Source organism: Heterocephalus glaber, unplaced genomic scaffold (genome assembly GCF_053883595.1).
Source record: "Heterocephalus glaber isolate CG9 unplaced genomic scaffold, H.glaber_assembly_v1.0 deba00001532, whole genome shotgun sequence".
Lineage (NCBI taxonomy): Eukaryota > Metazoa > Chordata > Mammalia > Rodentia > Bathyergidae > Heterocephalus > Heterocephalus glaber.
In genome coordinates this window covers 1133701-1160413 of record NW_028258330.1, presented here as the reverse complement: position 1 = coordinate 1160413, position 26713 = coordinate 1133701, and the positions used below count along the sequence as shown (strand labels likewise).

Sequence of the window (26713 nt, the reverse complement as noted above, 5' to 3'; positions counted from 1 at the left end):
CCTGAGCATGGAGGGGACACCTGGAAGTGCCCTAGCAGAGTTGTGACACCGACTATGTGTGGCTTTAAGTTCCAGTAGACATATTAGGAAGGTATAAAGAAACAGGTGAGATCACTTTAATAAAATTATTTTTTTGTATTAAATTCTTTTATTGGTACATTGTAGGTATACAACACAATTACATTTCTCATTGGGAATTGTACCTTTACATAATGCATCTTGGTTCTTATTTTTTCCCCATTCCTAGCCCTCCCTTCACGCCCTCCACCCTTCCCTATTTACAAAGACTTTATTTCCATTGTTTCCATTTCTCATCATTTTTCCTTTCCCTTCTTTCCTTTCCCCTGCCCCTCCCACTACCCCTACCCCTTTGGACCTTTTCTTCCTATTTTACATTATCGATTATTCTTTCTAATCATTGGTACATTTTAGGTATACAATATAATATCATTCATCATTGGAAATTTGCACCTTTACATATTCTCTCTTGGTTCTTATTTTTCACCCTTGCCCAGCCCTCCCTTCAACCCCTCCAGTCCTCCCTGTTTACAAAGATTTTGTTCCTATTTTTCCATTTTCTCATATTAATCCGATTCCCTTCTATCCTTTCCCCTAGCCCTCCCACTTCCTTCCCCTTTGCCCCTTTTCTTCCTATTTCACATTACCTGTTATACATTTAGTCCTTATTTACACTTTCAGTTTCTCACACCAGAGAAACTATTCGGTATTTACACATGTGTGTCCTATTGATTTCACTTAAGAGTATCACCTCAATGTGCATCCACTTAGCTATAAATGTCTCTAATTTCTCATTTTTTATGGCTGAGTAGTACTCCATTTTAGAAAAAAACCACATTTTCTTGATCCAGTCTCCAGTTGATGGGCATTTGGGCTGTTTCCAAGTTTTAGCTATTACAAACTGCACTGCTATGAACATGGGTGCACATATATCACTGTGGTATGATTCTTTTAATTCTTTGGGGAAGATCCCCAGCAGTGGAATAGTGGGGTCAAATGGGACTTCCAGTCCTAGTTCTTTGAGGTATCTCCATACTGATTTCCACAGTGCTTGCACCAGTCTACACTCCCACCAGCAGTGGAGCAGGGTTCCTCTTTCCCCACAGCCCTGCCAGCATTTGTTATTGGTTGATTTCATGATAGCAGCCATTCTTTCTGGAGTGAAGTGGAATCTCAGCCTTGTTTTAATTTGCATCTCTGGAATGACAAGTGATGTTGAACATTTTTTCATGTATTTATTTGTCATTTCTACTTCTTTATCTGAGAAATGTCTGTTCATTTCAGCTGCCCATTTTTCAATTGGGTCTTTAAATTTGGGAGGTCTGATCTTTTTAAATTCTTTATAGATTTGAGATAGTAGATCTTTGTCTGAGGAAGAGCAGGTGAAGATTTTTTCCCACATTGTGGGTTGTCTCTTCACACTGCTGGTGGTTTCTCTTGCTGTGCAGAAGCCTTTTAATAAGAAGAGATCCCATTTGTTGATTGTTTGTGCTAGTTCACGGGCAATTGAGGTTTTGTTCATAAAACCTTTTCCTACACAGATGTCTTCAAGGGTTCTACCTAACCTCTGTTCCAACTGGTTCAGAGTTTCTATTTTAATATTTAGATCTTTAATACATTTTGATTTTGGTTTAGTGCATGGTGAGAGATACAGGTCTAGTTTTAATCTTTGGCAAGTTGAAGCCCAATTTTTCCAGCACCATTTATTAAAGAGGCTATCTTTCCTCCAGTGAGGGTGTTTGGCTCCTTTGTCAAAGATGAGATGGCTGAGTGTGTCTGGTGTTGTTTCTGCATCTTCTAATCTGTTCCACTGGTCCTCAAGTCTGTTTCTTTGCCAGTACCATGCTGTTTTTATCACAGTAGCTTTGTAGTATAGTTGCAGGTTGGGGGTTGCACCATGTCTCTGTTACCTAGAATTGCTTTTGCTATTCTGGGTCTCTTCTTGTTCCAAATGAATTTTTGGATTGTTTTCTCAAGGTCTATGAAGTATGCTGCTGGGATCTCAATTGGAATTGCATTAAATCTATATAGCAGTTTTGGAAGTATGGCCATTTTCACTATATTAATCCTTCCTACCCAGGAGCAGGGGATGTCTGTCCATTTTCTGATATCATCTTCAGTCTCTCTTTTCAGAGTGCCATAGTTTTCAGAGAAGAGGTCTTTGATTTCTTTCATTAGGATGATTCCTAGGTATTTCAGTTTTTGGATGCTATTGTGAAAGGAATTATTTGCCCTATTTCTCTCTCAGTGAGTCTGTCATTGGTGTAGAGGAAAACTATTGATTTTTGTGTGTTGACCTTGTAACCAGCTACTTGACTGAATTTGGTTATTAAGTCTAGAAGACTTTTGGTGGAGTTCTTGGGGTCTTCTATATAGAGTATCATGTCATCTGCAAATAATGACAATTTGACTTCTTCATTTCCTATCTTTATTCCTTTTATGACTTTCTCTTGTCTAATTGCGGTGGCTAATGTTTCCAGAACTATATTGAACAAGAGTGGTGATAGTGGACATCCTTGTCTTGTTCCTGATTTTAGTGTGAAGGATTTCAGTTTTTGACCATTTAGTATGATATTGGCTGTTGGTTTTTCATAGATGGCTTCTATCAGTTTGAGGTAGAGACCATCTATTCCAATTTTTTGTAGGGTTTTTATCATAAATGCATGTTGGATTTTGTCAAATGCTTTTTCTGCATCTATGGAGATAATCATATGATTTTTGTCCTTGGCTCTATTGATATAGTGTATGACATTGATTGATTTGAGTATATTGAACCATCCCTGCATCCCTTGGATGAATCCCACTTGTTCAGGGTGTATGATCTTCTTGATGATCTTCTGCATTCTGTTTGCCATTATCTTATTAAGGATTTTTGCATCTATGTTCATTAGTGAGATTGGCCTATAGTTCTCTTTTTCAGTTGGGTCTTTCTCTGCTTTGGGGATCAAGGTGATGCTTCCAGGAATGAATTTGGGAGTATTGCTTCCCTTTCAATTTCACTGAAGAGTTGAAACAGTAGTGGCAGCAGTTCCTCTCTAAATGTCTTGTAGAATTCAGCAGTGAAGCCATCAGGGCCCGGGCTTTTCTTAGTTGGTAAGTTTTTAATTACATTTTCAATTTCATTGGTTGACATTGGGTTGTTCAGAATTTTTAGGTCTTCTTCTTTTAACTTTGGTAATTCATATGTATCTAGGAATCTGTCCATTTCTTCTGTGTTGTCCATCTTATTGGTGTATAGGTTCTGGAAGTAGGTATTGATGATCCTCTGGATTTCTGCTGGGTCTGTTGTAATTTCACCCTTTTCATTCCTAATTGCATAGATTTGGGCCTTTTCTTTCCTTTTTCTGACAAGGTTGGCTAAAGGTTTGTCAATTTTGTTGATTCTTTTGATTAACCAACTCTTGGCTTCATTGATTTTTTTGTATTGTTCTCTTAGTCTCCATTGCATTGATTTCTCCTCTGATCTTTATAATTTCCTCCCTTGTATGAGCTTTGGGATTGTCCTGCTCTTCTTTTTCTAGAAGCTTGAGGTTCAGCATCAGGTTGTTTAATTGGGCTTGTTCTGTTTTCCTAATATGCGTATTCACTGCTATGAATTTCCCTTGTAAGACAGCTTTCATTGTGTCCCATGGATTCCGATATGTTGTATTGTCATTGTCATTTAATTGAAGGAACTGTCTGATTTCTTCTTTAATTTCCTCTCTGACCCATTAGTTATTGAGAAGTGTGTTGTTCAATTTCCACTTGTTTATGAAATTTTTTGAGTTTCTTTTGCTATGGAACTCCAATTTCATCACACTATGGTCTGATAATGTACAGGGGATAACTTCAATTCCTTTGCACTTACTTAAACATGTTCTATGTGTGAGTATGTGGTCTATTTTGGAGGATGACCCATGTGCAGCTGAGAAGAATGTGTATTCTGATTTTGTGGGGTGGAAGACTCTGTAAACATCTGTTAAGTTCATTTGTTCAAGAGTTTGATTGAGTTCTAGTATTTCATTCCTTATTTTTTGTCTAGTTGATCTATCTATTTGTGACAGTTGGGTGTTGAGGTCCCCCACTACAATTGTATTAGAGCATATATGACTTTTCATGTCTGTTAGTATTTGTTTTATATAGTTGGGTGCACTAGTGTTTGGTGCATAGATATTTATGATTGTCATCTCTTCTTCTTGGATTCTTCCCTTTACAAGGATATAGTGTCCTTCTTCATCTCTCTTAATCAGTGTTGGTTTGAAATCTACTTGATCTGCCAAGAGGATAGCTACTCCTGCTTTTTTTCAGGCTCCTGTCTCATGGAGTATTGTTTTCCACCCTTTAACTTTCAGTCTATGAGTTTCCTTTTGAATTAAGTGTGTTTCTTGTATGTAGCATATTGTTGGATTTTGCTTCTTGACCCATTCTGCCAGTCTATTTCTTTTGATTGGTGAATTGAGGCCATTAACATTGATGGTTATAACTGAAATCTATTGACTTGTCATTGCCATGACTTTTTCTTTTTGTTGGGTTCTCTCCCTTTACATTTAATTTCTTGTCATGTCAGATGGGTTCATTCTGCTTTGCTTCCTGGGGTTGTGATCCTCAATGTCTGTTCCTAGGATATTGTGTACAATTCTTTGGAGTGCTGGTTTGGTATTCATGAAGTTCCTAAGGTGCTCTTTGTCATGAAAGTATCTTATTTCTCCATCCATTTTGAAAGATAGTTTTGCAGGGTACATCAATCTGGGTTGGAGGCTGTTTTCTTTTAGGGTTTGGAATATGTCTCTCCAAGCTCTTCTTCCTTGATGGTTTGTGTTGAGAAGTCTGCTGTGATTCTGATGGGCTTTCCTTTGTACGTGATTTGTTTCTTTTCTCTGACTGCTTGGAGAACTTTGTTCTTCTGTTGAGTTTCTGGAATCTTAACAATTATATGCCTATGTGTAGATTTTTTTTGATCAAGGCTATTTGGAGTCCTATATGCCTCACTTATCTGTATGTCAAGCTCTTTTCCCCCGCTTGGGAAGTTTTCTGCCATTATTTCTGTGAAAAGATTTTTTATGTCATCTCCACTCTCTCCTGTTTCTTCATTGAGCCCAATCAGTCTTATGTTATTCTTTTTTGCATCATCTAGCAGCTGCTGGATTGATTTCTCATGTTCCCTTATAATTTTGAAGCAATTTTTCTTTTCCTGGTCACTAATTGCAATCTTATCTTCTATATCTGAAATTCTGTCCTCATATTGGCTCATTCTGCTGTGTAGACTTTCAATGGAGTTTTTCATGTCCTGGAAATCTATTTGCATCTGTTTTATGGATTCCATTTGTTTCTTATGTTGGGATTCCATCATGTTCCTGAGGTCCTCTCTAGATTTATTAATCATGTCTTGCACTAGGGGCACAATTTCTCCTGTTATCTGAGAAATTATTTCTAATTTCATTTTTTCCAGATCCCCTTTTGTTGCCAGTTCAGTGGGTCCAGGTGGTTGAGTATCAGAATGTTCCATCTCATTTCCCTTTGGGGTTGCTGTAGGTGATCTGGAAGTCTGGTTTTGAGACTTATTTACTTGTTTTCTCATTTCGACTGGGGGGGTGCTATTAGTGCCTGCACGAATTACCTCCTCTGAGCTGGGTGAGGTGGGCCAGGGGCCGCAAGCAGCAGTAGGGATGGTGACCCAAAAGCCCTTTCCTGTGGCCTGGGAGCAGCTGGAGGGATGGTGGATGGGAAGCCCCTTCCTCTGGACCAGTAGCAGTGGGATGGTGGCTCAGAAGCCCCTCCCTCTGGGCTGGGAGCAGCGGGAGGGATGGTGACTGGGAAGCCCCTTCCTCTGGACCAGGAGCAGTGGGATGACGGCTCAGAAACCCCTACCTCTGGGCCGGGAACAGCGGGACTCAGTACCTTGGTCTGGTGGTCTGGTGTCCTCTGCGTCTTTGTAGTGTGGAAAAAGGTTGCTGCTTGTCTGCAACGGGGTGATTCGGTGTCTTCCATGCGACTCAGGACCTTGGTAGGGTGTGCACAGACCTTCCTGTGTGTAGTGGGCTGATTCGGCGTGTTCTGTGCGACTCAGGACCTCGGTAGGGCAAGGGCAGACCTGCCTGTCTGCAGCGGGGTGATTTGGCGTGTTCTGGGCGATGCAGGACCTCGGTAGGGCATGCCAATAAAATGTTTACTTAACCTTTACATTAACTGTCACTTCATGATAGAAGATGATTCTTAATGAGGTGCTTTATACTGAGTGTGTGTGCGCACGCGCGTGTGTGTTGGGTCTCTGGAATTTGTAGGTGTTTGTGACCTGCAGGGCAGGGGTCCATGAGGACTGTCCCCATTTCTAGCCCCAGTTGCAGGGAGGGAATATGGAATGGAGTGACCAATACTCCAGATCAGGGAATCATGGGAGCTCTGCTGGAAGGAGATGGAAGGACTGGGGACAGAGGTGGGGCCACTGGACACTGGCTGGAGGACTCTTGGGACCCAAGAGGACCCCACAGTCTTGCTTAGACCTGGACGTAGGTCTAAGCAGCCAGCAGAGGGTGCAGCCAGGGAGAGGCCTGAGGCAGGGGCTCCCTGCCCTAGGAGCAAGGAGCCAGGATGTTTCTGGCAGGAACAGGAATGATCTGCTGTCTCTGCCTGGTTGCTGGGGCCAGGACACTGAGGTGGGGACCAAGGTAGGGCTGGGAAGACCTGACCACGTAGGTGGGGCCAATTAAGTATGGACCTCACAGCTCTCCGGCCACTCCTGCTTCTCCCCTCAGGGAGCCACAGTGCAGCTCTGTTCCTCTGTCCCTGATGGACACCTTGAATGGGGTCTGTTTGCACACAGCCACAAGCCCTGTGGCTGTGTGCAGACTGAGGGATTTAGTAAACCGCACCCAGAGTGACCCGGCCATCAAGATCCAGAGTGGTCACCACCCGGCCAGCTCCCTGGTGCCATGCGGCCCCAGCTCATGACCATCCTACCCTGGGTCCTTGTCTGTTCTGGCTGTGATCTGCTCCTGTTACTGAGCTTCCCAGGGATGGACTCACCAGGTAAGCCCTTGTGCCTTTCCTTGGCAGCCACTTTCTCTTGATCTCTCTGTTTTCACCCCTTGGCTTTCTCCTGGTCTTGATTATAAAATACTGAGGAGGCAATTTTTATTATTAAAGTATCAAGTGAGCTATCTGGAGCAAAAACTATCTTTTTGTAGTCTGGGGCTGACTGGGTAATAAACTTGTCTTTAAGGATGATCTGTCCTTTCATCAAATCAGGAGCTAGGGATGTATGTTTTACAATGTCTTTTGTAAATGATCTAAGAAGACAGCAAGGTCTTCATCTTTTTCCTGATAAATAGTTGATAACTTAAAATAATGGAAGGGCTTAATTTTTGTCTTTTACACCTTCAAGAATACATGCCTGAAATTGTCTTCTATTCCAATTTCTTGTCTGGTGGTAAGCCAGTTGGGGGTCTTTTATAGGAATTTCTTGTGTTCTGGTAGGAACCAGTTGTTACCCAGGTTGCTTGTCTTCTGGCCTTTTAAAATTAACAATATAATAGTCACCCCCAAATGTAATAGCAGCTTGTAGTGCTGCTTGTCTTTCATTAGAAATCAATAGGGTAACATTACATCTTTCCAGTCTAGCTCATAGGTTTGAGTGAGTTCTCTGAAGAACTCAGTGTACTAATCAGGGTCATTTGAAAACATTCCTAGACCTTGTTTGATCTGTCTGAGGTCACAGAGAGGAAAGGACACATAAACACATGTATGATGGCTGAATTTGTCATTTACTTCCTGTGGCTTATATTTATTTATTATTATTATTTTTTTGTACCAGGGATCAAACTGAGGACTCCGTGCTTACAAGGCAGGCTCAGAGCCACGAGCTAAATCCCCAGCCCTATATTTATATTTTGTACATTGCTTGTTTATGTTTTTTTTTTTTGTGGTACTGGGGATCGAACTTAGGACTTTGAACTTGCGAGGCAGGCACCAGAACCACTGAGCTAAATCCTCGGGCCTTTTACTGAGCTAAATCCCTGGCCTTTTTAATGAGCTAAATCCCCAGCCCTTATATCCCCCCCACACCCTTATATTTTGAACACAAATAAGGATCTTCTTTTAATGCAAGGAAAACATAAACATAAGCCAATTCTGACCATTTTTTCTCACTGTTACAGTACAATTCTAATTGTGAGATAGTATCATAATCAGTACTTTCCTCTGCATTCCATTTTGGCTCTAGGTGGTAGGCAAGCAATGTACTGGTGCAGAAAAATACTAACCTGCTCTTTCTCAGTATGTGAGAGTCGAACATTTTCCATTGTTTAAGAATACATTTCAAAGGAGTGAGAGGTTAGGATATGGAGTTTCCCATCTGAAACAAGATAAACAAACTGGAGTCCCTGTAAGTTTCTGCTTGACTCCTGTGCCCTTGAGCTGTCCCCCAAGTTGATTCCACTCCAGGGCAGATAGCTGCTGTCTGGAGAGAGACTCAAAAGATAAAGCAGACTGAACTGTCTACATTTTTACCAGTGTGAGACCTTATCTTCTCAGAAAACTCATGTCCTTATTCCTGTAGGTACTCCTAAAGCACAAATTACAATTGATTATAGCCCCAACAATCATGTTTAGAGAAGGAAACATTGCTAGCAAAACCAAAAATCAAGAGATATAAACCACTAATTTCTAGTTTTTTGAAAGAGACTGAGGAAAATAGGTCAATGGTCAAATTAGAGCGCTTTTTTATTTTTATTTTTGCCTGTAAAAGAGATCACATCTAGAGATGGGTAGGTTGTCTATCTAGTCACCTAGGCAAACTTCCTTAGCAGCAAGACAAAGAAAGACATACATTGTTCAAGGTCCATTTTTAAATCACTAAGTATCTGAAATTCACAGATTAAATTTATGTTCATCACCTAGCAACCACAATTCATGTTAGTAAAGGCACATCTATCAGATTTCAATGTACACATGAAAAGAAGAGAAAGGCGGACTGAAATCCCCTTTTATCCTAGTTAGCTTATAAAAAACACGAGTTTAAGTCACTAGCTGATTGCTGTTTTTCTCCTTGTAAGATGAAACAGTTATTGCAAATTGCCTTAGCCCAAGTTTCTGGAAGGAGGAGTGATCTGACTAGAAGGGGTTTCTAAGGTTAACTCCCAATGAGTTGTTGAAATAAAAGCGTAAACCACCTAAAACCCCAAAATATCATTATATAGCATTTTACAGGTGTACAGTAAAAGTTTCAAAGTCCATAACCCATTAGTGAAAGTATTTTCCTCCCCTACACACATAAATGATGAAAACCAGACCAAGAAGGGGAGGAAGAGAAGGTTGGGTTTCTCTCTTAAACTTATTAGAGATCCTTCCTTTCTCTAACTTTACATGCCTCTATAAGGAAAGTGTAAAGTGGCAGGGAAAGACCAGAAATGAGACCAGGAAAGGAGGTCTATTCTTATCATGCTCATGGTGAGTTATGGAAGACAATTTGCTCCTGAGTCATCAATCTCAGCATGCAAAGGCAAGAATGGGGAATCCCAAGAGCTAAGATTGCTTCCTCACCAGTGGATGATCAGATAAGAATGGAAATAGAGGCAGAATGGGCCCAACACTTTCTCTAGAGTATAGAGAAGGATTGAACTGGAATAGCTCAGTGAAACTTGTTCCCCAAGTCTTAAGAATGGCCACCAACCTATCTTCTTTTAACTGGTGGATGGGTTCCCATGATTTATTAATAAGCATATATATGTCTTAAATATAAACTAGATTTCATACAAAGACCCATTCTATAGAATTTTCTAAGTTTACTTTAGGTACCATTAAAGTCTATTAGGTGGCGGTCTGACACTGCTTTTTCCCTAGCACTGTTGTCTAACAAAACAAAGAATGCTAGCAAATTTAACAACTTTAGCAATTAAGTCCAAATGCAATATATACAAAACAGGAATAAAATGTAATTTTAACAAAAGACAGTACATCATAAGAGAAACAAGCAATTTGCAAAAATATAAGACATACAACCTAAAATTTAGGACAATTTTGAAACAAAAGCTAGGATTTATGAAACAAAGGCAGAATTTATGAAACAAAAACCAGAATCTATGAAACAAAGATCAGAGTCCATGAAACAAAAACTAAAATCTATGAAACAAAAGCAAACTCTTACCTCTATCCAGTTATCTCAGTGAAAGATCTCCAAGTGATAAAGGGCACCAAGTAATCCAAATAATGTAAATAATCCAAACAAGGGAAATATTATAACCACCAACCTGCTAGATATCAGAAATGCCAAGTTCATGTTCTCTAAAATCAAAGGATGAATTCTAGGAACAACAGAGGTTAAGAGTAGGAAATATTTATACAGGGAAAGATAGCTCCTGCCTGAGAGGGACAGGAGGGCACACTCAAAAAGTGTGTTGCCCGGGGCCCCATTTTCCAGGGGGTTATTATGGGGCAAAGCCACAAGGTGGGGTATTGGAGGCTGGTCAGACCCCCAATCACCTGACCAAGGATACAGTGGATGGATTAGAAAAGGCAAGATAAGATCTTAATGTATAAATGGGGGGCCCAGGATGGTCAAAGCTTGTTATTTATTTATTTTATTTTATTTATTTCAAAGCTCTTATCTGGCTAAGATACCATCTCCTGGAGCTTGCCACTATTTATTGATCATGCAGCTTCTAGAAGGGATAAGGGGAGGTGCAGGGAACAGTGAAGTGGAGAACACTGACAAGAGCAGGGTCCTAGCAACAGAGGAACAAGATATTCTAGTAAGACCAGATCATTGGTTAATGGGAAATTTGTTTCTTCCCATGGATTGATTTTTTGCCTCTATAGGAATTTTCTGTATGAGTCATGCTGCCCTTAGCTGCACTATTGTCTTGTCATCCAAGACATCATAGCGTCATGGATCATTGAGACCTCCACTGTGACCAGTGGTGTGGGGAGTTGTTCCTTTCCCACACACCAACTGCTGGCTCTTCAAACAAAGCATTGTGGGCCAACAGGCAGACTCAGACTTTTAATATGAAAAGCCAGTTTATGAATTTATGGCTCACTGAGTGGTCTCCATCAGTGGGGCAGGTACAAAATGGGACAAAACTACAGTCAACCAATAAGATCCAGTGGAAAACACAAAGTGGGCATGAGGTGAGACAAAACCATGATCAACCAATAAGATTACAAGTACAGTTGCCCAGGTAGTAGTGATTTACTGGGGATCAAATGGGGAAACAAGTCACATAGCAAGCGTATATACAATGAACAAGTTTTCAGAAAGCAAGTGGGCTAGGAAGATTTTGGTCCCTACTTAATGATGTCTATTTAGAATATCAATCACTGCTATTTATGAGTGTAGTACTTTTTCTTTTTGACTCTTGACTTTGAGTAGATGGGCCTCAATTGTCTTCTGTTTTGACTCCCTCCAGGGCCCCAGCCCTATTTAACTTCCTACAGCACATCTAATTAGCTTAGCTGTCTACCATATGGGGACCAGTTGTGAGTTATGTGTGCATGTGCATGTGTGGACCTGCGTGTGCATGCACACAAGTTCATGCATGTGCTTTAACCACGCCATGTCTACGATGCTTGTAACTCACAGCTGCTCCCACCCTTCTTGTCCCTTCCTGAGTACTGTCCCTGGGGAGTGGCAGCCTCTGACCTCCAGGTTTGTCTCCTTCTCAGGGGTGTAGTTTCCTCTGATGCTAGACTTGCCGGCTGTCCCTTCTGTCTTGGTTCTGTAATGAATGTTTTGGTGATGATGTGCTTTACCACAGGAGAAACCTTCGTGCAGTTAGTTTTCTTCCTAGAAATCAAAGCTTAGGTGAGAGATATTTTAAGCTTCCTCACCCAGATCATCAGAGTGCTCTCCAGAGGAGTAGGCTTGATTTGGCCAGGGCCATGCAGCCCAGAGAAAGTCTCAGGGTCCTGGCTGAACATTGGGCTTCATTTCATATGAATATTTGTGGGTGTTGTCCTCAGCACTGTCACACAGTCAGCGAACCCTCCTTGCTGCCACCTAACAGGGGGTGTGTGGTTCGAACACTTTCCTCTTCCACTTACACTCACCTCAGCTGTTGCTTTGCAGCCTTTTCACACTGTAGCTCAAGGCTTTCCCTGATGTGGCTGCCTGATCTTGGACTTCTGGCATCCAAACTGGGAGCCAGTTAAACTGCTTTTCTTTGTGAATCACTCAGATTTCAGTATTCGGTTATAGCAATGGGAACCGGACTGATAGGTGTCATCTTCTTATCACAGACTTTATGCCTGAGTCCCTTAAGGTAAACCTCTCTGGTATTTACTGATCCTTAATGAAAAATATTCTTCATTCTGGGGCTGGGGATTTAGCTCAGTGGTCTTGCTGCCTGCTGTGCAAGCACAAGGACCTGAGTTCAATCCCCGGTACCAAAAAAAAAAAAATTCTGCATTCTACGCCTAGCCATTCATTCATTCATTCATTCATCAGTTCAGAAAGCAGCATTGCACACCTGGTGTCAGATTCTGACTAACAGTGTGAGATCTGGGGCCTGCCATCCAGAGGTTCTGGGTCTCTGAGGAGAGACACAGGGGGTCTTTCAGCACAGCATGAGGCATGGTGTCATAGGATGTGGAGAGGTGCAGGGACCCCAGCTCTAGATACATCCTGGGTGTCATTGGGAGCTTAGCTAGGCAGATTTAGAGAGAGCAGTGCAATCTTTTGCTCCTGTTCTGGTTTTCCCAGAGGCTGAGCAGATGCTCTTGGGCTTGTGGCACCTAGAACTGCTTTTCCTGGAAGTTGCTCCTCTTGTAAGCCACCAGCTTCAGGCTCCATGTTAGAGCACAGAGAATGGACTAAGACCCCAGCTGTCCCCACAAGGCTCCCAGGTATCTGCAGCAGGAAGCCCTGCACCTCCTAGCCTATAGCTTCCTCATGTCAGGGTGAACACTACAGCCGATCCTTTGGAGTCCTGGTCAGTGCTCTTCTCTGTACCCCGCACCCAGCTCCAGGGAACCTTCCAATCCACCTCCAGAACAGACCTAGAACCTGCTGTCCTCACAGCTCATGCTGTCTGGCCACCTGGACCATGGCAGGGCCTCCTGACCCTGAAACATCTGCTCAACTTGCTGCCAGCGGTGGGGTCCCTTCACAACCACAGCCTCAGCCAGGACCCTGCACCTCTGCTCCAAACTCCTGTGAGGCCTTGGAGCTCTGACCCAGGCTTGTGTGTCCTCACTGAATTTCCACTCACTTGGGCTTTGATGTCCCTAGTGGCCATGTCTGCTGAACCGAGGAGGAGGTCCTGAGGGTCCCTCTTTCACTAGGAGAAGGAAACAAAGGCTTCACTGACTCTCGGGGCCCAGCACATCCTGCCCCAGCTCCGACATCCTCTCTTGCTCCTGCTGCTGTTCCTGGAAGCTGCTAAGACTGCTAGGGTGCTCCTGCCTCAGGGCCTTTGCAGTAGCCAGGTCCTCCTCCTGCAGATTTGTGGCTTCCTCCTCACCCCTTCAAATATCTGCACAGAGATCTGCCTCTTCTTGAGCCTTCTCTAACCTCGCTATTTAAAATCATAGTGCCCCCACCACCACCTTTCTTTCTTTCCCCTGATTTATTTTTTCACTGCATCTTCTGAGTTTTGGTTTGTATTTTTCATCTCTAGTCACCGAATGCAAGCTCAAGCCTGTCATCTCTTGGCTTGCTTTTTTTCCCAGTGCCTGGCACGGATCAGGCAAAGGCATTTGTTGATTGGCAACAAAGTCAGGATTACTGCTCTTAAACTTAAGCTCCTTTTATTATTTTGTTTGAGCAAATGCCAACATTTCCTCCCAGTAGAGCTTGTCTTACATAATTGCAGTTAATTATTCCAGTTAGCGTGGGAAGAGAGATTCCCTCAGGGACACAGGGGAAAGAAGAAAAATCCAGACAGTAGATTTTGACACTTGTTTCTAATGTCTCTGAAACTACAGGAAAAGAGAAGCTCTATAGAGAGTGGGTTTGTCTTAATAAGGCCAAGTGGAAGCCAGAGTGATGGCCCAGGGAAGCCAGGCCTGAATCATAGAACTTGTGTCTGGGAGCAGCAGGCAGAGAAGGCAGACATGGGACAAGCAGTGACCTCCCTCCTGTCTCCATACCTGCCCCTCCTCTGGAGCCCTGTGGTCAGGACCCTCAGGGCTGCACTGGATGCAGCTGCTCAGCTTGGGCTACTCCTATGCTGCCTGAGTTGGAGTTTGGATGGCTGTGGCACCAGATGTCTTCTCTCTGTTTCCTGGGCTGTGGGCTACTGCCCCAGGCTGCACTGAGCCCTCTCTGCCTGTGTGGTCTCCTTAACCTGCAGGAACAGCCCCCAACTGCCAGGAGGTAAGTGGCTTTGATCCCCACCATGATGAGCTGGCCATAAGCCCTAAAACAGTGGGCCTAAGTGACCATGGACTAGAGTCTCTGAGACTGTGATTTTACATAACACTTGCCTTCCTGCTGGCTGTTGTGTTACAGGGATACAAAGGTGAGGAATACATTTTTTTTTTTTTAACCCTTAGAATCTCTCATGTGTATATCCTAAGGTCAAGAGCATTCTCTTACCCAAACTCGGGCCAGTGACTACCATCACAACATGAACATGGCACACACTGCTGTCTGATGCATATGTATGAATTTATTGGGGGCATTTAGTCATCAGGCCTCCTCAGTCTCCTCCAATCCTGAACAGTTCCTCAGTCTTCCTTGTCTTTGTGGTCTCATCCTTTTTTTTTTTTTTGGTACCAGGGATTGAACTCAGGACCTTGTGCTTGCAAGGCAGTTGACTGCACTACTGAGCTAACTCCCCAGCCCTCATTCTTTTGGAAGTACACAGGAAAATCACTTTGTGGAATGCCACCAGTTGGGGTTTGTCAAGAGATTAGGTGTGGGGCCTTTAAAGAAACTGAAAATGAGGTTGGCTCCTCCTGTTATCACGGCAGGAGGCCCCAAGGGCCAACAGTCTGTCGCTGTGCTGACAGGTACTGACTTTGATCCAGGGTCAGGTGGATACTCCACGTTTCTCCAATGAAAAGTTACTGTTTTTCCTGTTATAATCAATAAGCATTTCACCGGGCTATACTTTTTTTTTTTTTTTTGGTACCAGGGAAAGAACTCGGGGCCTTGGGCTTGCAAGGCAGCCGCTGGAACCACTGAGCTAAATGCCCGGCCCCTGGGGCTATACTTTTAAATATACTTTTAGACTTGCACTCTCTAAATTTAGCATACAATGATAATTCTCGCCAGAATCAACTGTTATTATGATTATTGTCAAATCATTGTGTTTCTATGTCATCTTTTAAATATGTATTTATTAATGACTTTCATTATACAGTAAGGAAAACTACCATCCATCCATCTATCCATCAGTCATCTATCTCTCCATTACTAATGCTCAGTTTCTCATTTTATTCAGTGACTTGTTCTTTTATCATTATTTATTGTGATGGTTAAATCCTCAGGGCTGCTCCTGGGAGCCCCCTGAGCTGGCTCCTGTGTCCTATGGACATGTCCTCTTATTCTCTGACCCTGTCCTTACTTTCTGACATAACAAGAGGTCCAGGTTCAGAGTTGCCTGTCCTTGTTCCAGCCCTGGAAGCAGTAAAATTAGGACTCATACCTGAGTGCAGAGCTGCTCATTGCTAATGATGTTTCTCATCCCGGGCACTTTTGTTTTCAGGGGACCTTTGGCAGTGTCTGGAAACAGGTTTGGTTGTCTCCTGCTCAGGAGAAAGGTGTTAGAGCCGTCTAGTGGGCAGAGGTCAGGGATGCTGACCAACATCCTGCAGAACATAGACGGCTCCTGAACAAAGAATTACCAGGTTCCAAAGGTGCTTAGCGGGGAGCTGAGGTTCTTTGTTCTAACCTCTCAGCTGATGGAGATGGGATGTATACAGGACCACAACTGCAGGCTTTATATTGTCGGTTTCTACATTGAAAACTATGAGCTCACATTGACACTAATTCCAACACAATCGGGTTCATTCTAGTCATCCTTTTCCTTGGCCAATAAACCCAGATTCCATTATCATCATTGATTCCTTTACAGTGGACTCTTGACTTACAAACTCAATTTGTTCCCGAGGGCTGGTTGTAACTCAAATTGGTCAATTGGAGGTTCAGACTCCTTTACACAGGCTTCAAAGTCTCTTTCTTGTATACAGGCAGATCTCCATGTCCTTAGAGAGACATTGGCCCAGGATTTATCAGTTAACCTCACACAGGAAAGGATGGTATAATGTTCCTTCCAGAACTCTTTAAGGGTTAAATCTGTATCTGAGACCATCTGGAAGCATTTGGGTCATAACTCAAGATTTTGTTTGTAAGTTAAAACTAAAATTCTGGTCATAACCCAAGTTGTTCATATGTCAGGCTGGTCACAACTTGAGGGTCTACTTTAGTTTCCTAATTCTAGAATCTAAAAAAAGTGAAGCATTTTTTTAGATTCATGTTTCCCAGTTTGTTTGCAGATTTGACTTCTGAAGTCCCCTCTCCTAAAAACAAAGGGTCTGAAGATCAAAGTCATCTGTGAAAGGTCGAATAGATTTAATCAACTTCTTTATTGCAGGTATTTTATGTGTTTTATGCCTGTTTACGTGTACTGGTATCTCCATGAGATGATGTTTGAATGCAGAATACTTGCAATATGTTTGTTCAAGAATCCTGGAATCTTTAATTAGGAGCGTCTCTGAACTCACAGAGCTTCACAGTATATAGCATACAAGAGTTTATAAAATACCCTTTTGACTTTTCTCATCCTCCAAGGGGCTGTTCTGGATTTGGCCATGAACATAAAGAGTTTGGCACTTTGGAGGAAACTCAGAGCTGGAAAACACCTGTAGAGCACGTTTGCTCCATAACACACCCTTGTTTTAAGGGATTCTGTGTATGTGCTGCAGGTGTGTGCATGTGTGCGAGTGTGTATGACTTTCCGTGTGTATGTGTAATTGTGACTGTGTGTGTACACATGTGACTCTATAGGTGTGTGATTGCATCGTGCAGTTATGCATGTGATTCTGTACAGGTGGTCATGTGTGGTCCTGGGGGAGTGTGATTGTGTGTCCATGACCAGTACAAGTGGCCAGGCAGCAGTCCCTGTGGGAGTCCACGAGGGGCTCCTCCTGTCCCTCCCTTGGAGCAGTGGCCCCAGGAGCACCTCCCTGCCTTTCTCTGGGGCACTGGGTTAGCAGCTGGGCTGTCAGAAGCACATGTGTTTCCTCAGGGACCATCACACCGGACACAGGCTCACTTTGCCTGATACACTGCCAGCTCCAAGCACCCTCTGTCCTGAAACTCCAGGCCCGAGGGAGAGTAGGGTATGCATGGGCACCCTGTGCACTTCCAGATCCTTCCCTTGGTTCTTACATGGTGGGGACACTGTCTGCTTCCTCCCTGCTATAGCCTCAGCCATGTCACAGGGCTGGGTCAGCCATCTGTGGATTTAATGATTGCATCCTTCAGCAAAAGTTATAACATGCTTTTTCCCCATTGTGCAGTGGAGGAGACTGCAGCAACAATCCCACGGTCAGAATCACCGTGTGGGACTAGCAGGCCCCACTGAGACCCCTTGGCTGCCTAGCCCTGTCCAAGGTCCCAGCTCTCTAGGGATCTCCCCTCCATAAGATAGGTATGGTAAGCTCAGTCTGCCTCGAGGTCATGTTGTCACTGGCAAGTGTGTACCTCCCTGTTTGGGGTCCATGAAGAAAGGTGACATTCACTGTGATGTGTCAGCCTGACTGGAATAAGAACAGCCTGGAAGTTTAGTAAAGCACAGCTCTGGGTGCATCTGTGGATGTTTGAATTGAGGTCAGCAAACTGTGGGGGAGACTCAGGCCTGATGTGGGTGGCACCAGCCAATAAGCTTGTAGCCTGGATTGAATAAAAAGGGAAAGAAGCAGGAAGCATGCCTGTTTTGAAGCACTACGGTCTTCCTAGTGGGTATGTCCTTTGCTGTTTGGGGCCTCTGGTGGGTTCACATAGGTGAATCACATCAGAGACCCTCACAGATTTGGAGCAGGGCTCTGGTATCATCCATAGACTGTCACACTTCCTTTAAGAAACAGCTCCTGGTCTGCTGCTGGCCCTTAGTGGAAACTGAATGCTTGACCATGGGATGCCATGTGACTGACCTGAGCTGCCCATCATGAGCTGGGTGCTCTGTGGCCCACCAGATCATAAAGTTGGATGTCTACAGCAACAGCCCATCATTAAATGGAAGTGGTATATATGTGATCGGGGTGAGCAGATCAAGAAGGTATAAGTAAGTTACATGAAGAAGTTGCCTAAATCCTTCTCTTATTATATTTCCTTCTATCTCCTAGCATGCCCTTGTGGCCTCACGGGTGTACTGTATGATCGATCAGCTGACAGAGGAAGAGATAACTAGGGCCTAGCTTATGGATGGTTCTGCACATTATGCAGGCTGAACTAGAAAGTGGACAGCTGCAGCATTACTGCCCCTGTCCAGGACATCCCTGGACAGTGGAAAAGGGAAATCTTTACAATGGGCAGAACCTCAGGCAATGCACCTGGTCACATATTTTGCTTGGAAGAAAAGTAGCAAGATGTGCAACTGTATGATGCTTTGTGGGCTGTAGCCAGTGATCTGGCTGGATCTTGAGAACTTGGGGGAAGGAACATGTATTTGGGAAATGACAAATGCATTTGGGAAAGAAGTATCTACAACCCACAGTGCCTCACTGGCTACTGGTTCAGTCCTGAGGACTCTGTAATGGGCTTCTGGCTGCAATGGGCTTCAAGGGGTCCATACCTCTTGTCTCATTTTTACACCTCCAAGGAATGAACAGAGGCTGCTCTTCAAGTATAGACTGAGAAACACAAAGACCCCAAATCCATAATACTCTAAAATCTAAAATTTGTTGAGCATCAGCAGGACACCACAAGTGGAAATTTCCACACTCTGAAACTTTGCTTCATGTGTGAAATTTATAAGAAGTTTTAGGGTTTCCTTTGACACAGCAATAACTTCATGTTAATTATGTTAGTTTCATATGTTGGCTTTTATAGGTAGATTAAATATAAATGGGAGAAATGTTTATAATAGATCATTCACATATACTTGTCTCTACTAAGTGTATTTTCATCCAGGTATATAAAAAAGGGGTTAAGATTGCTTTATTCTTTGTTCCTCATTAAGTATAACATTACTAAGAGTTAAAATTCTAATGTATAATTCTATAAAAAGGGATATATATGTTTCTATTTTAAAAGAACATATTTTATCTTACTAAGGAAAAAAGTACCTTTTCCAAATTCAGAAATTTTGAAGTTTGTTTTAAAGGTAAATTTAAAGAATGAGGACAAGGCAGAAAGAAGAGGGAGAAGTAAAGGATATGGGTAAGAGAATATTTTTGGCAAGAAAAGATCTGTGTGGTGAGAAGTTGAACTACCAGAAATTAAGAAGAAAGATGAGGACAAGATCAGAAAGCTACTGTACATCACAAAAAGTTTGTCAGTGATATTTGTGAGAGAAAATTTCTAAGTATGATAAGGTTGCCTATAATTTCACAAACTTTAAAGAGTTTTTTTAAATGCAAAATTTCTAACATTACTGTGAAATCCAATTCTATGTTTAAAACAATACTATGTTAAAATGTTGATGCACTAAGTAAAAATTTACAGAAAGTCGTCTAAGAAAAGGTTTCTGTTTATCAAGATAATTTCTTCTGTTTTCTTCTCTTAGGTCTTTGATTACCAAGGAAACTGAGTCTTAATAGAGTCTGGATTTATTTAAATGATCAGTTTATAACTGTGATTAAATGAACATCTGTTATTTTAGGTTACTGTAGTATGCTTGACCATTCCTATGTCTGAGACTAGAACTGTATAATGCAAGGACTACCCATGCTGTGAGAATGTGCAAAGGTTGTGAAACTAATGATGCATAAGTTTGATGCATAGTCAGTAACCAGTATGTGCTGTCTCACACAACATGCACAGCATCTGCACCTTGAACTTATGAAATGGTCAGAAAAACCTAACATTTCTGCTGCTATCCAGGACCATTGCAGGGGAGGGGGAGGTTCCATGTAGACAACCTTGCTATTTAAACTATAGTCCATGTCTACTGGATGTAACTCAGTAATTTATTGCACAAATGAGACACACTTGTATATCAGGTAATAAGTCTATTTGAGGCCATTAACAATGTTTCTACACTTCATCTTAGCCAAAAGGCAGAGAAGCGATTATTAACAATGTTTCTTAATCTTGTATGAGATCCAGAGCCATTCTCTGATTTTTGCCACTATGGTTAAACTTTGAAGATGTCTCAAGCACCAAATTTACATGATTATAGCTATAGTACTGAGCCATCAATTCTGAATTTTGCCTTGAAAGTGAAAAGTTAAGTTGATATGTAAACATTTCTATGCAACAATGCTGCTAATTATTACTTCTTTGTATGTCAAATGCTGTCACTCCCTCAGTGTGCAAGCCTTCTAATTTTATTAGAATAATTAGATATGGTTAAACACAGGAATTCTAGGGCTGGGGATTTAGCTCAGTGGTTCCACCATCTGCCTCGCAAGCACATGGTCCCAAGTTCAATCCCCATACCAAAAAAAACCAAAACCAAAAAAAAACCAAAACCAAACCACAGGTATTCCAAAATTGGTGACCTAAAAGACACATTTGTAAGCAAATATATTCTACTTAAAAGGACTCTAATTCTGACACAACTAGAATTATGTTTCTTAAACTATTATGCTGTTTTGCTTTTATTATCTTTGTATTGCATTTTCCGTGTAATAGTTTGCAAGTGTGGTCTGTTCACATTCCTCAGGGTTATGGCTTCTAACAGAAAATGTGAACAGAATTTTGGGAAGATAGGCCATTCCCTGTGAGATGGATGGGCTCTGACACAGACTCCTCACAGCTAAAAAGAATTACAACAGGATTACAGTTGCTGCCCCACATGGAGAATAGTATAACTGACCTTGTTGGTGTTCAACAACTGAGGCTTGGAGACCAAAGCTAAGGGAGGTAAAAGGACAAAGAGGTCAGCCAATAATTTGGTCCTCCAAGGTCATAACAGGTCCCCTCTGCCAGGCCCCTGAACCTGCAGTGAGTAACCCAACCTCCTGAGCAGGGGGATTGTTGGGCTCCAGAGGACAGAAACGCTACGGTGTGCATTGTGCTAAAGGAGGGTCACAACAGAGGGGAGTGTCCCCATGCTTCCAAGGAAGCGATATGGTCACACAAGACCACAATCCATCTGGGCAGTTGACACAACCAGTAAGGATCTGAGGGAACCAAAAGGCTCTGGTCTTCACATGTCCCCAAAAGTAACCCCTGAGAAGCCTTGAGTGACCTTAACAGCAAAGGGAAGCTAGTTTGGTAGCATACTCGGTCTCAAGCAATCAATGGGAAAGTATAACCAGAGAGTGAATTAGTTATTAACATTTTTAAAAATTAGAGAGCTGGGGATATACCCAGTGATGCCCAGCCTATCTGGCAAGCGCAAGATCTTGAGTTTGTTACCCAGTACTGCAAAAAGAGAGAGAGGGGGGAGAGGGAGAGGGAGAGGGAGAGAGAGAGAGAGAGAGAGAGAGAGAGAGAGAGAGAGAGAGAGAGAGAGAGAGAGAGAGAGAGACAGACAGAGGAGAGAGAGCTTTTGTCTCTTTCACTTTAAGATTAAGGAGCATAGGGCCGGGGATTTAGCTCAGTGGTTCTGCTGCCTCACAAGCGCAAGGTCCCAAGTTCGATCCTCGGTACCAAAAAAAAAAAAAAAAGATTAAGGAGCATAAACTCTCTCAGAGAGAAGAAATACAGTCATAACAGAGTCAGAGGCCACTGTAAGGATGTGGGACAGGCAGACCCCTGGACCTTGCTACCTGCTCGTTAATGTGATCTGTGTTTTCTTCTGGGACAGGCAGGGGCTTAATCACCATTTTTGCTATGAACCATGGCTCTTCAGTTGGGCTGCAGATGCTGGATAGGTGACTAACAGCAGAACACAGCTGGACCATTATTTGTATCCTTGTCACTGTAAATCCTGAGTCAGATCTCTTCTCAGATCTGCATAGGGCCTGCTGGTCATTTAGGATCTGGCTGGACCGGGTTGACCTGAATTTTGAAGGTCTCATCCCCTTCAAGACTGAGGACACAAGATGAGAGGTTTACAGGGACACTAAGCTACACCCAGAAGCCTATAGCCACTGACCTGAACCTGTGATCACCTGGATTCCAGGCAAGGGGGAGCCCCATGTGACTGAGACCCCCTGATGCAGAGTTCTCTTCTGGAAAGGAAACCATCCCTCAGCCATCAAGATCCCACAACTAAGACTGAGATGAAGAAACACTGACTACTGGGACCCCAGCCCACCACCTAATCCTTAACAGCTGCCTCCTGCCTCTGTGGTGGACTGGTCTGAACCCCTGTATCAGAGCGACCCCCTCCAACCACCTAAGGTGTCCTCCCTCTGACCTTCCAATTAAAGCTTTCTTCCTGTAAAAATAAAACTGTAACACTTACCTTCAGGCTACGTGTATAAGATGCACATGAAACCTGAGTGTGTTTCTCAGATGTGGGTCCCAACCCCAGGAAATCTTATCAGGCATGTGAAGATTTCCCACAATCCCACAGATCTCTCAGCCCTGAAGCACTCTGGTCTCAAGCACTTTGCCTAAGGGACTCTCAGCCTGCAGTTAAATAAACCCCCACCATGAGCCACAGGAGCCCTGAGGCTGGACCTGGACCAGTGGCTCTGCTCAGGTGGTCACTGAAGCTGGGGTGAAGTGGGCACCCCGAGTGGATGACGGGGTCACCTTCTCCAAGGCGAGTCCCCAGGGCAGAGCCAGGTCCCGGAGGACAGGTGGAGTGAGTGTGCAGGAGGACGGACCCCACAGGAGAAGGGTGATGGTGATAAAGTGCAGGGCCTCAGTGACAATGACTCAGCCCCATCTCAGGGGTGTGTGACCGAGCCCAGGAGGCCCCGTGTGACAGACTGCACAGAGCTGTGAGGACAGCTCCCCCAACCCTTCCCCTGCACCCAGAAACCACACCACACAGAGGGAGCTGGTGCAGATTTTTACTGAGCAAGGCAGGGGCGGCTGTGTGTGCCCCACACAGGTGTGGTTGAGAAGCACAGGAGAAAGGAAGAGGGGACAGCACGTGAGCGTACATGTTGCCCGGAGGAGCCTGCTGTCCTGTACCCCAGGTGCTGGAGCACCAAGGAGTCTCTCCCAGGGCTAGGCTCCATTTTGAGGTTGCAGACACTGCAGGTGATATGGGTAAGGTGTGGTTGTTGTGGCCTGGCCAAAACAGAACCTCAGGCAATGCGACAGCTGGAGCTGGCCAGGTGGATGTAGTACTCCCAGGCCCTGAAGTGGACCACAAAAGAGCAGAGCTGCTTCTGCCAAAGAGAGAAGGACAGTGAGTGCAGGTTCAGGAGAAAGGGAAGACGCTTGGCCATGAGATGTCAGAGGGGAAAGGAGTGATGTCGGGGAAGTCCCCACATGGCCCTGTACCCAGCTCAGGGGTCCCAGGTCCTTGTTCTCCCACATCTCCCAGGGAGAAGCTATGCAGGGCCAGGATCACAGAGGGCATGGGGCAGGGCAGGCGCTCACCACCCTAGCTCTTCCACCTCAGCACAGGCCAGAACCGAGAGGGCATCCAGGGGACCCTGAGACAGGTGGGGTTGGCAGGGTGACAGGGACTCAGCACCCAGAGCCGTGGTGTCCAAGGATCTGCCTGTCAGGAGAGGCTTGAGGCTGAGGGCAGCCTGGGGATTCCAGACCTCTCAGGCCTGACCTGCTCAATGGGGCTCTGGGCCAGGTGAGGCTGGGACTCAGCAGAGCTCTCTCCCTCCTCACCAGCCCTTTCGCTGCCCACTCCAGCTCAGCAGGAGCACCCCAAAGGCAGGGGTTACCTCCCAGCACCTCACTTCCCAGGGTCCACTCAGCACTCAAATCAATCCTGTGTGCAGACCCCTCTCCCACTACCCCATGGGTGCACTGATGTGCATGTACTCGCACTCACACGCACCCCACACCTGAGGGTATCTACTGAACCACCACAGTCCACACATGGACAGGCAGAGGCACACACACACACATACACACATGACACATGCATGTCCACGTTCACTTCCTGCATGACACACACAGGTGGACACATTCACTTGTCCACATGTGTGCATATTCACTGCTCATCACAACCCACATTCATCTCCCCACATGTCTCACACGTGTGCACACATCCATCGTCTCATAAGTACCCACACACACATCCTCTCACACCCAAACACACACACATTTCCCTATTACTTGTGTTCCTCTACCCACATCAAGCTCATACCCTGTCGTCACTGAAGGGACAGTCTTCCTGGTTGGACTGGGATTTGGTACATGTGGTTCTGCTGATCTCCAAGTCCAAGTAGTAGTTCATGCCGAGCCCGACCTATGGCAGAACAAGAAGGACTCACTCAGAGCTTCATGCACCTCACCTCCCACAGTTTCTCACTGCGTCGGAGTCAGTGTGCTTGCCAGGGCTCAGACCAAACCCATCCTCCACCCTCACTGAGCCAGATCTTCCTGCAGGACTGTCCTGAGCCCTGTGTTCAACTTGTTTTCTTCCAAGGAGGTACAAAGCGGAGTCTCCCGCATCAGAGGAAGAGCCCAAACAGGGAACCGGGAGGTAAAAGCCAGGACTGGACGCTCTGATCTGGACTGTGGGAGGGGAGCCCAACTCAGGGAGAAGCCGGGAGGTGCAGTGAGCACTTCCTGTCCAGGAGGCAGGGCAGGTCCAGCCCCAGCAGGCTCTGTGCCCACACAGGATGGACTAAACCTGTTGCAGGAGAGCTTCAACCTGAGGACCCAACACAGCTGATCCCTCAGAGACCACATGCCCCATCCACCCAACTCCTCTTTCCTGTCATAGCAATAGAAGATGCCCCACTGCCCACTGGGATAGTTCAGGAGGTGCCTGGCACTGTCTTAGGGCCCTTAAAAGTTCACTGCGTGATGTCATAGAGAACACACACAAGGAGAGCTGGCCACACCGTCACAGTCCATGTCCATGGCATCTTAGGGACTTCCTCACTCGCCCATCTGTCCTTGCCTAGAACCCCACTGTAGCTCAGGACTGTTCCCTAGCCTACCAGACCCAGACAGGCCATGGTCATAAACACAAAACAGCTGCTCCAGAGGAGGAGGCTGAGTCAGGACAGGCTGCAGGGCCAGGGAGTGTCCTCAGTGGACATCAGACACACCAAGTGAGGCTCTGTGGGCGACTGAGCATGCGTGTGGCTTCCTGAGGTCAGCCTGGTCCTGAGTGTGAAGAGAAGGACCTCCTAGTGAGCAGTGTAAACTGCAGGGTGCATCCCACAGGATCAGGAGACTCCACACATCCACACACAGCTCCACATGCCATGGGGAGCCAGGAGCAGGGCCCACATGGCCAAGGGTGACCACAGGAGGGATGGTTGCAGGGCCCAGGATGCCCTCTGCTCCTGCTTTGCTTGCTCTGGAGCTCTGAGATCATGTCAGAGCTGGAAGCTAAAGTACAGGGGGGTGGAAGTCATGGGAGGAGGGAACAGGCATGGGGTTCCTATCCCTGCTGTATGGTCACTTGGTTCACAGTTTATATGGACCCTAGCCCAGGAGGTGGTGGTCAGCAGTAAGCCAGGGGACTCTGACCCTGGCCTGGCACCTGGTGCCTCTGCCAGCTGGGACACAAAGAAGTCTAAGGGCCAGGTGTCACCCACACAACCCACCAGGGTCCAGGCTGGGCTTCATGTACAGCAATTCAGGGACACATTCAATAAAGGCTGCAGGGAGAGAGAGAGAAATCCCAGGCACTGGATTGAGTGAGAGGCACAGGGGTGTCAATCCCAGAGGGGCTCCCTGGATGAGGCAAGGGGCTGCAGAGTAGGCAGAGCACCTGGGGTGGGGACAGGGGCAGGGAACAGAGCGAGGGGAGCGGCCAGGTTTGCAGGAGGACAGCACCTCCTGTGCAGCCCTCCTCAGCCCCAGTAGCCACGCACCTGTTGTCGGGCATTCACCACCCGCACCAAGCGGCTGAGGTTCAGGTCGCTGCTGTTCTTGTTGTACTCCTGGAGGGTGAAGTCCACTACATACTGCACTTCCTCATCGTTGATGTCTGCGTCTTCCACTTCACCCATTAGGCGAGGTCTCTCAGGCGAGAACTTAAAGGCAGTGGAGGTCATGGCCAGACCCAAGGCCACAGCAGCCAGGAGCATCACAGGGACATGCCGGGACGGGGCCATGTCTGCAGGACACGATGCCGGAGCTGTAGGTCGAAGAGGGCAGTGATCTGAGGCCACAGTGCTGGCCTGCTGTAGCCCTGCTTTATCCTCTGAGACTCCAGCCACTACCCTCCATCCCTCCCCATCCTCCCAGCCCAGCTCCTCCTTTTCCTGGTGGCCCCTCCCCTCTGCTGTTCCTTCCTTCTGTCTCCTCCACCTCTGTCCCTCTCTCCTCCAGGCTAAGGGCTTCCTCCTTCCTCCCTCCCTCCTCCCATTCCCTGTCCCCAATTCTGCTCCCCTAACCACTTACTTACCTGTCCCCCTTTCTGAGTTCTCCCAGGAGTGGGTCTCCAGAACTTTCTGGTCCCTAAAGTCCCTGCAACTCAGAACTCTGTATCTGCAGGGAAGGGGAAAGAGCAGACCGGGCTTCCCAGGGTGCTCTGAGGTCAGGGGCCTCCTGGGTCAAGGTCAGGAAACCCTGGGAGGGGGAAGGTGACTCCAGAGGTTCCAGGAAGACCCAGGC

The 26713-nt window shown here is 45.2% G+C and overlaps 1 protein-coding gene and 1 long non-coding RNA gene across 2 annotated transcripts; one reads left to right on the top strand and one right to left on the bottom strand.

Annotated features, from left to right (window-relative positions):
• The first annotated feature begins 14311 nt into the window (after window positions 1-14311).
• LOC147824612 (uncharacterized) lies at window positions 14312-21749 on the top strand. Its single transcript, XR_015441935.1, has 2 exons — window positions 14312-16529; window positions 18283-21749. It is a non-coding gene; the product is annotated as an uncharacterized LOC147824612 (long non-coding RNA).
• A 2526-nt stretch (window positions 21750-24275) lies between these two features.
• LOC101723501 (cystatin-C) lies at window positions 24276-26335 on the bottom strand. The gene is made up of 2 exons (XM_004874787.3): window positions 25969-26335; window positions 24276-24383 (listed from the first exon to the last, which is right to left on the bottom strand). Exons 1-2 carry the CDS (start codon window positions 26209-26211, stop codon window positions 24276-24278), a joined length of 351 nt encoding a protein of 116 aa, XP_004874844.2. The 5' UTR covers window positions 26212-26335.
• Window positions 26336-26713: the final 378 nt, after the last annotated feature.

What these genes read in the sequence shown, in the direction of transcription:
- LOC101723501 (XM_004874787.3), bottom strand. Translation starts at nt 26,211, where the DNA reads ATGGCCCCGTCCCGGCATGTCCCTGTGATGCTCCTGGCTGCTGTGGCC. An exon ending in TGGTGAATGCCCGACAACAG is followed by an intron (nt 24,384 to 25,968) that starts GTGCGTGGCTAC and finishes GTTCTGCCATAG; the next exon opens with GTCGGGCTCGGCATGAACTA.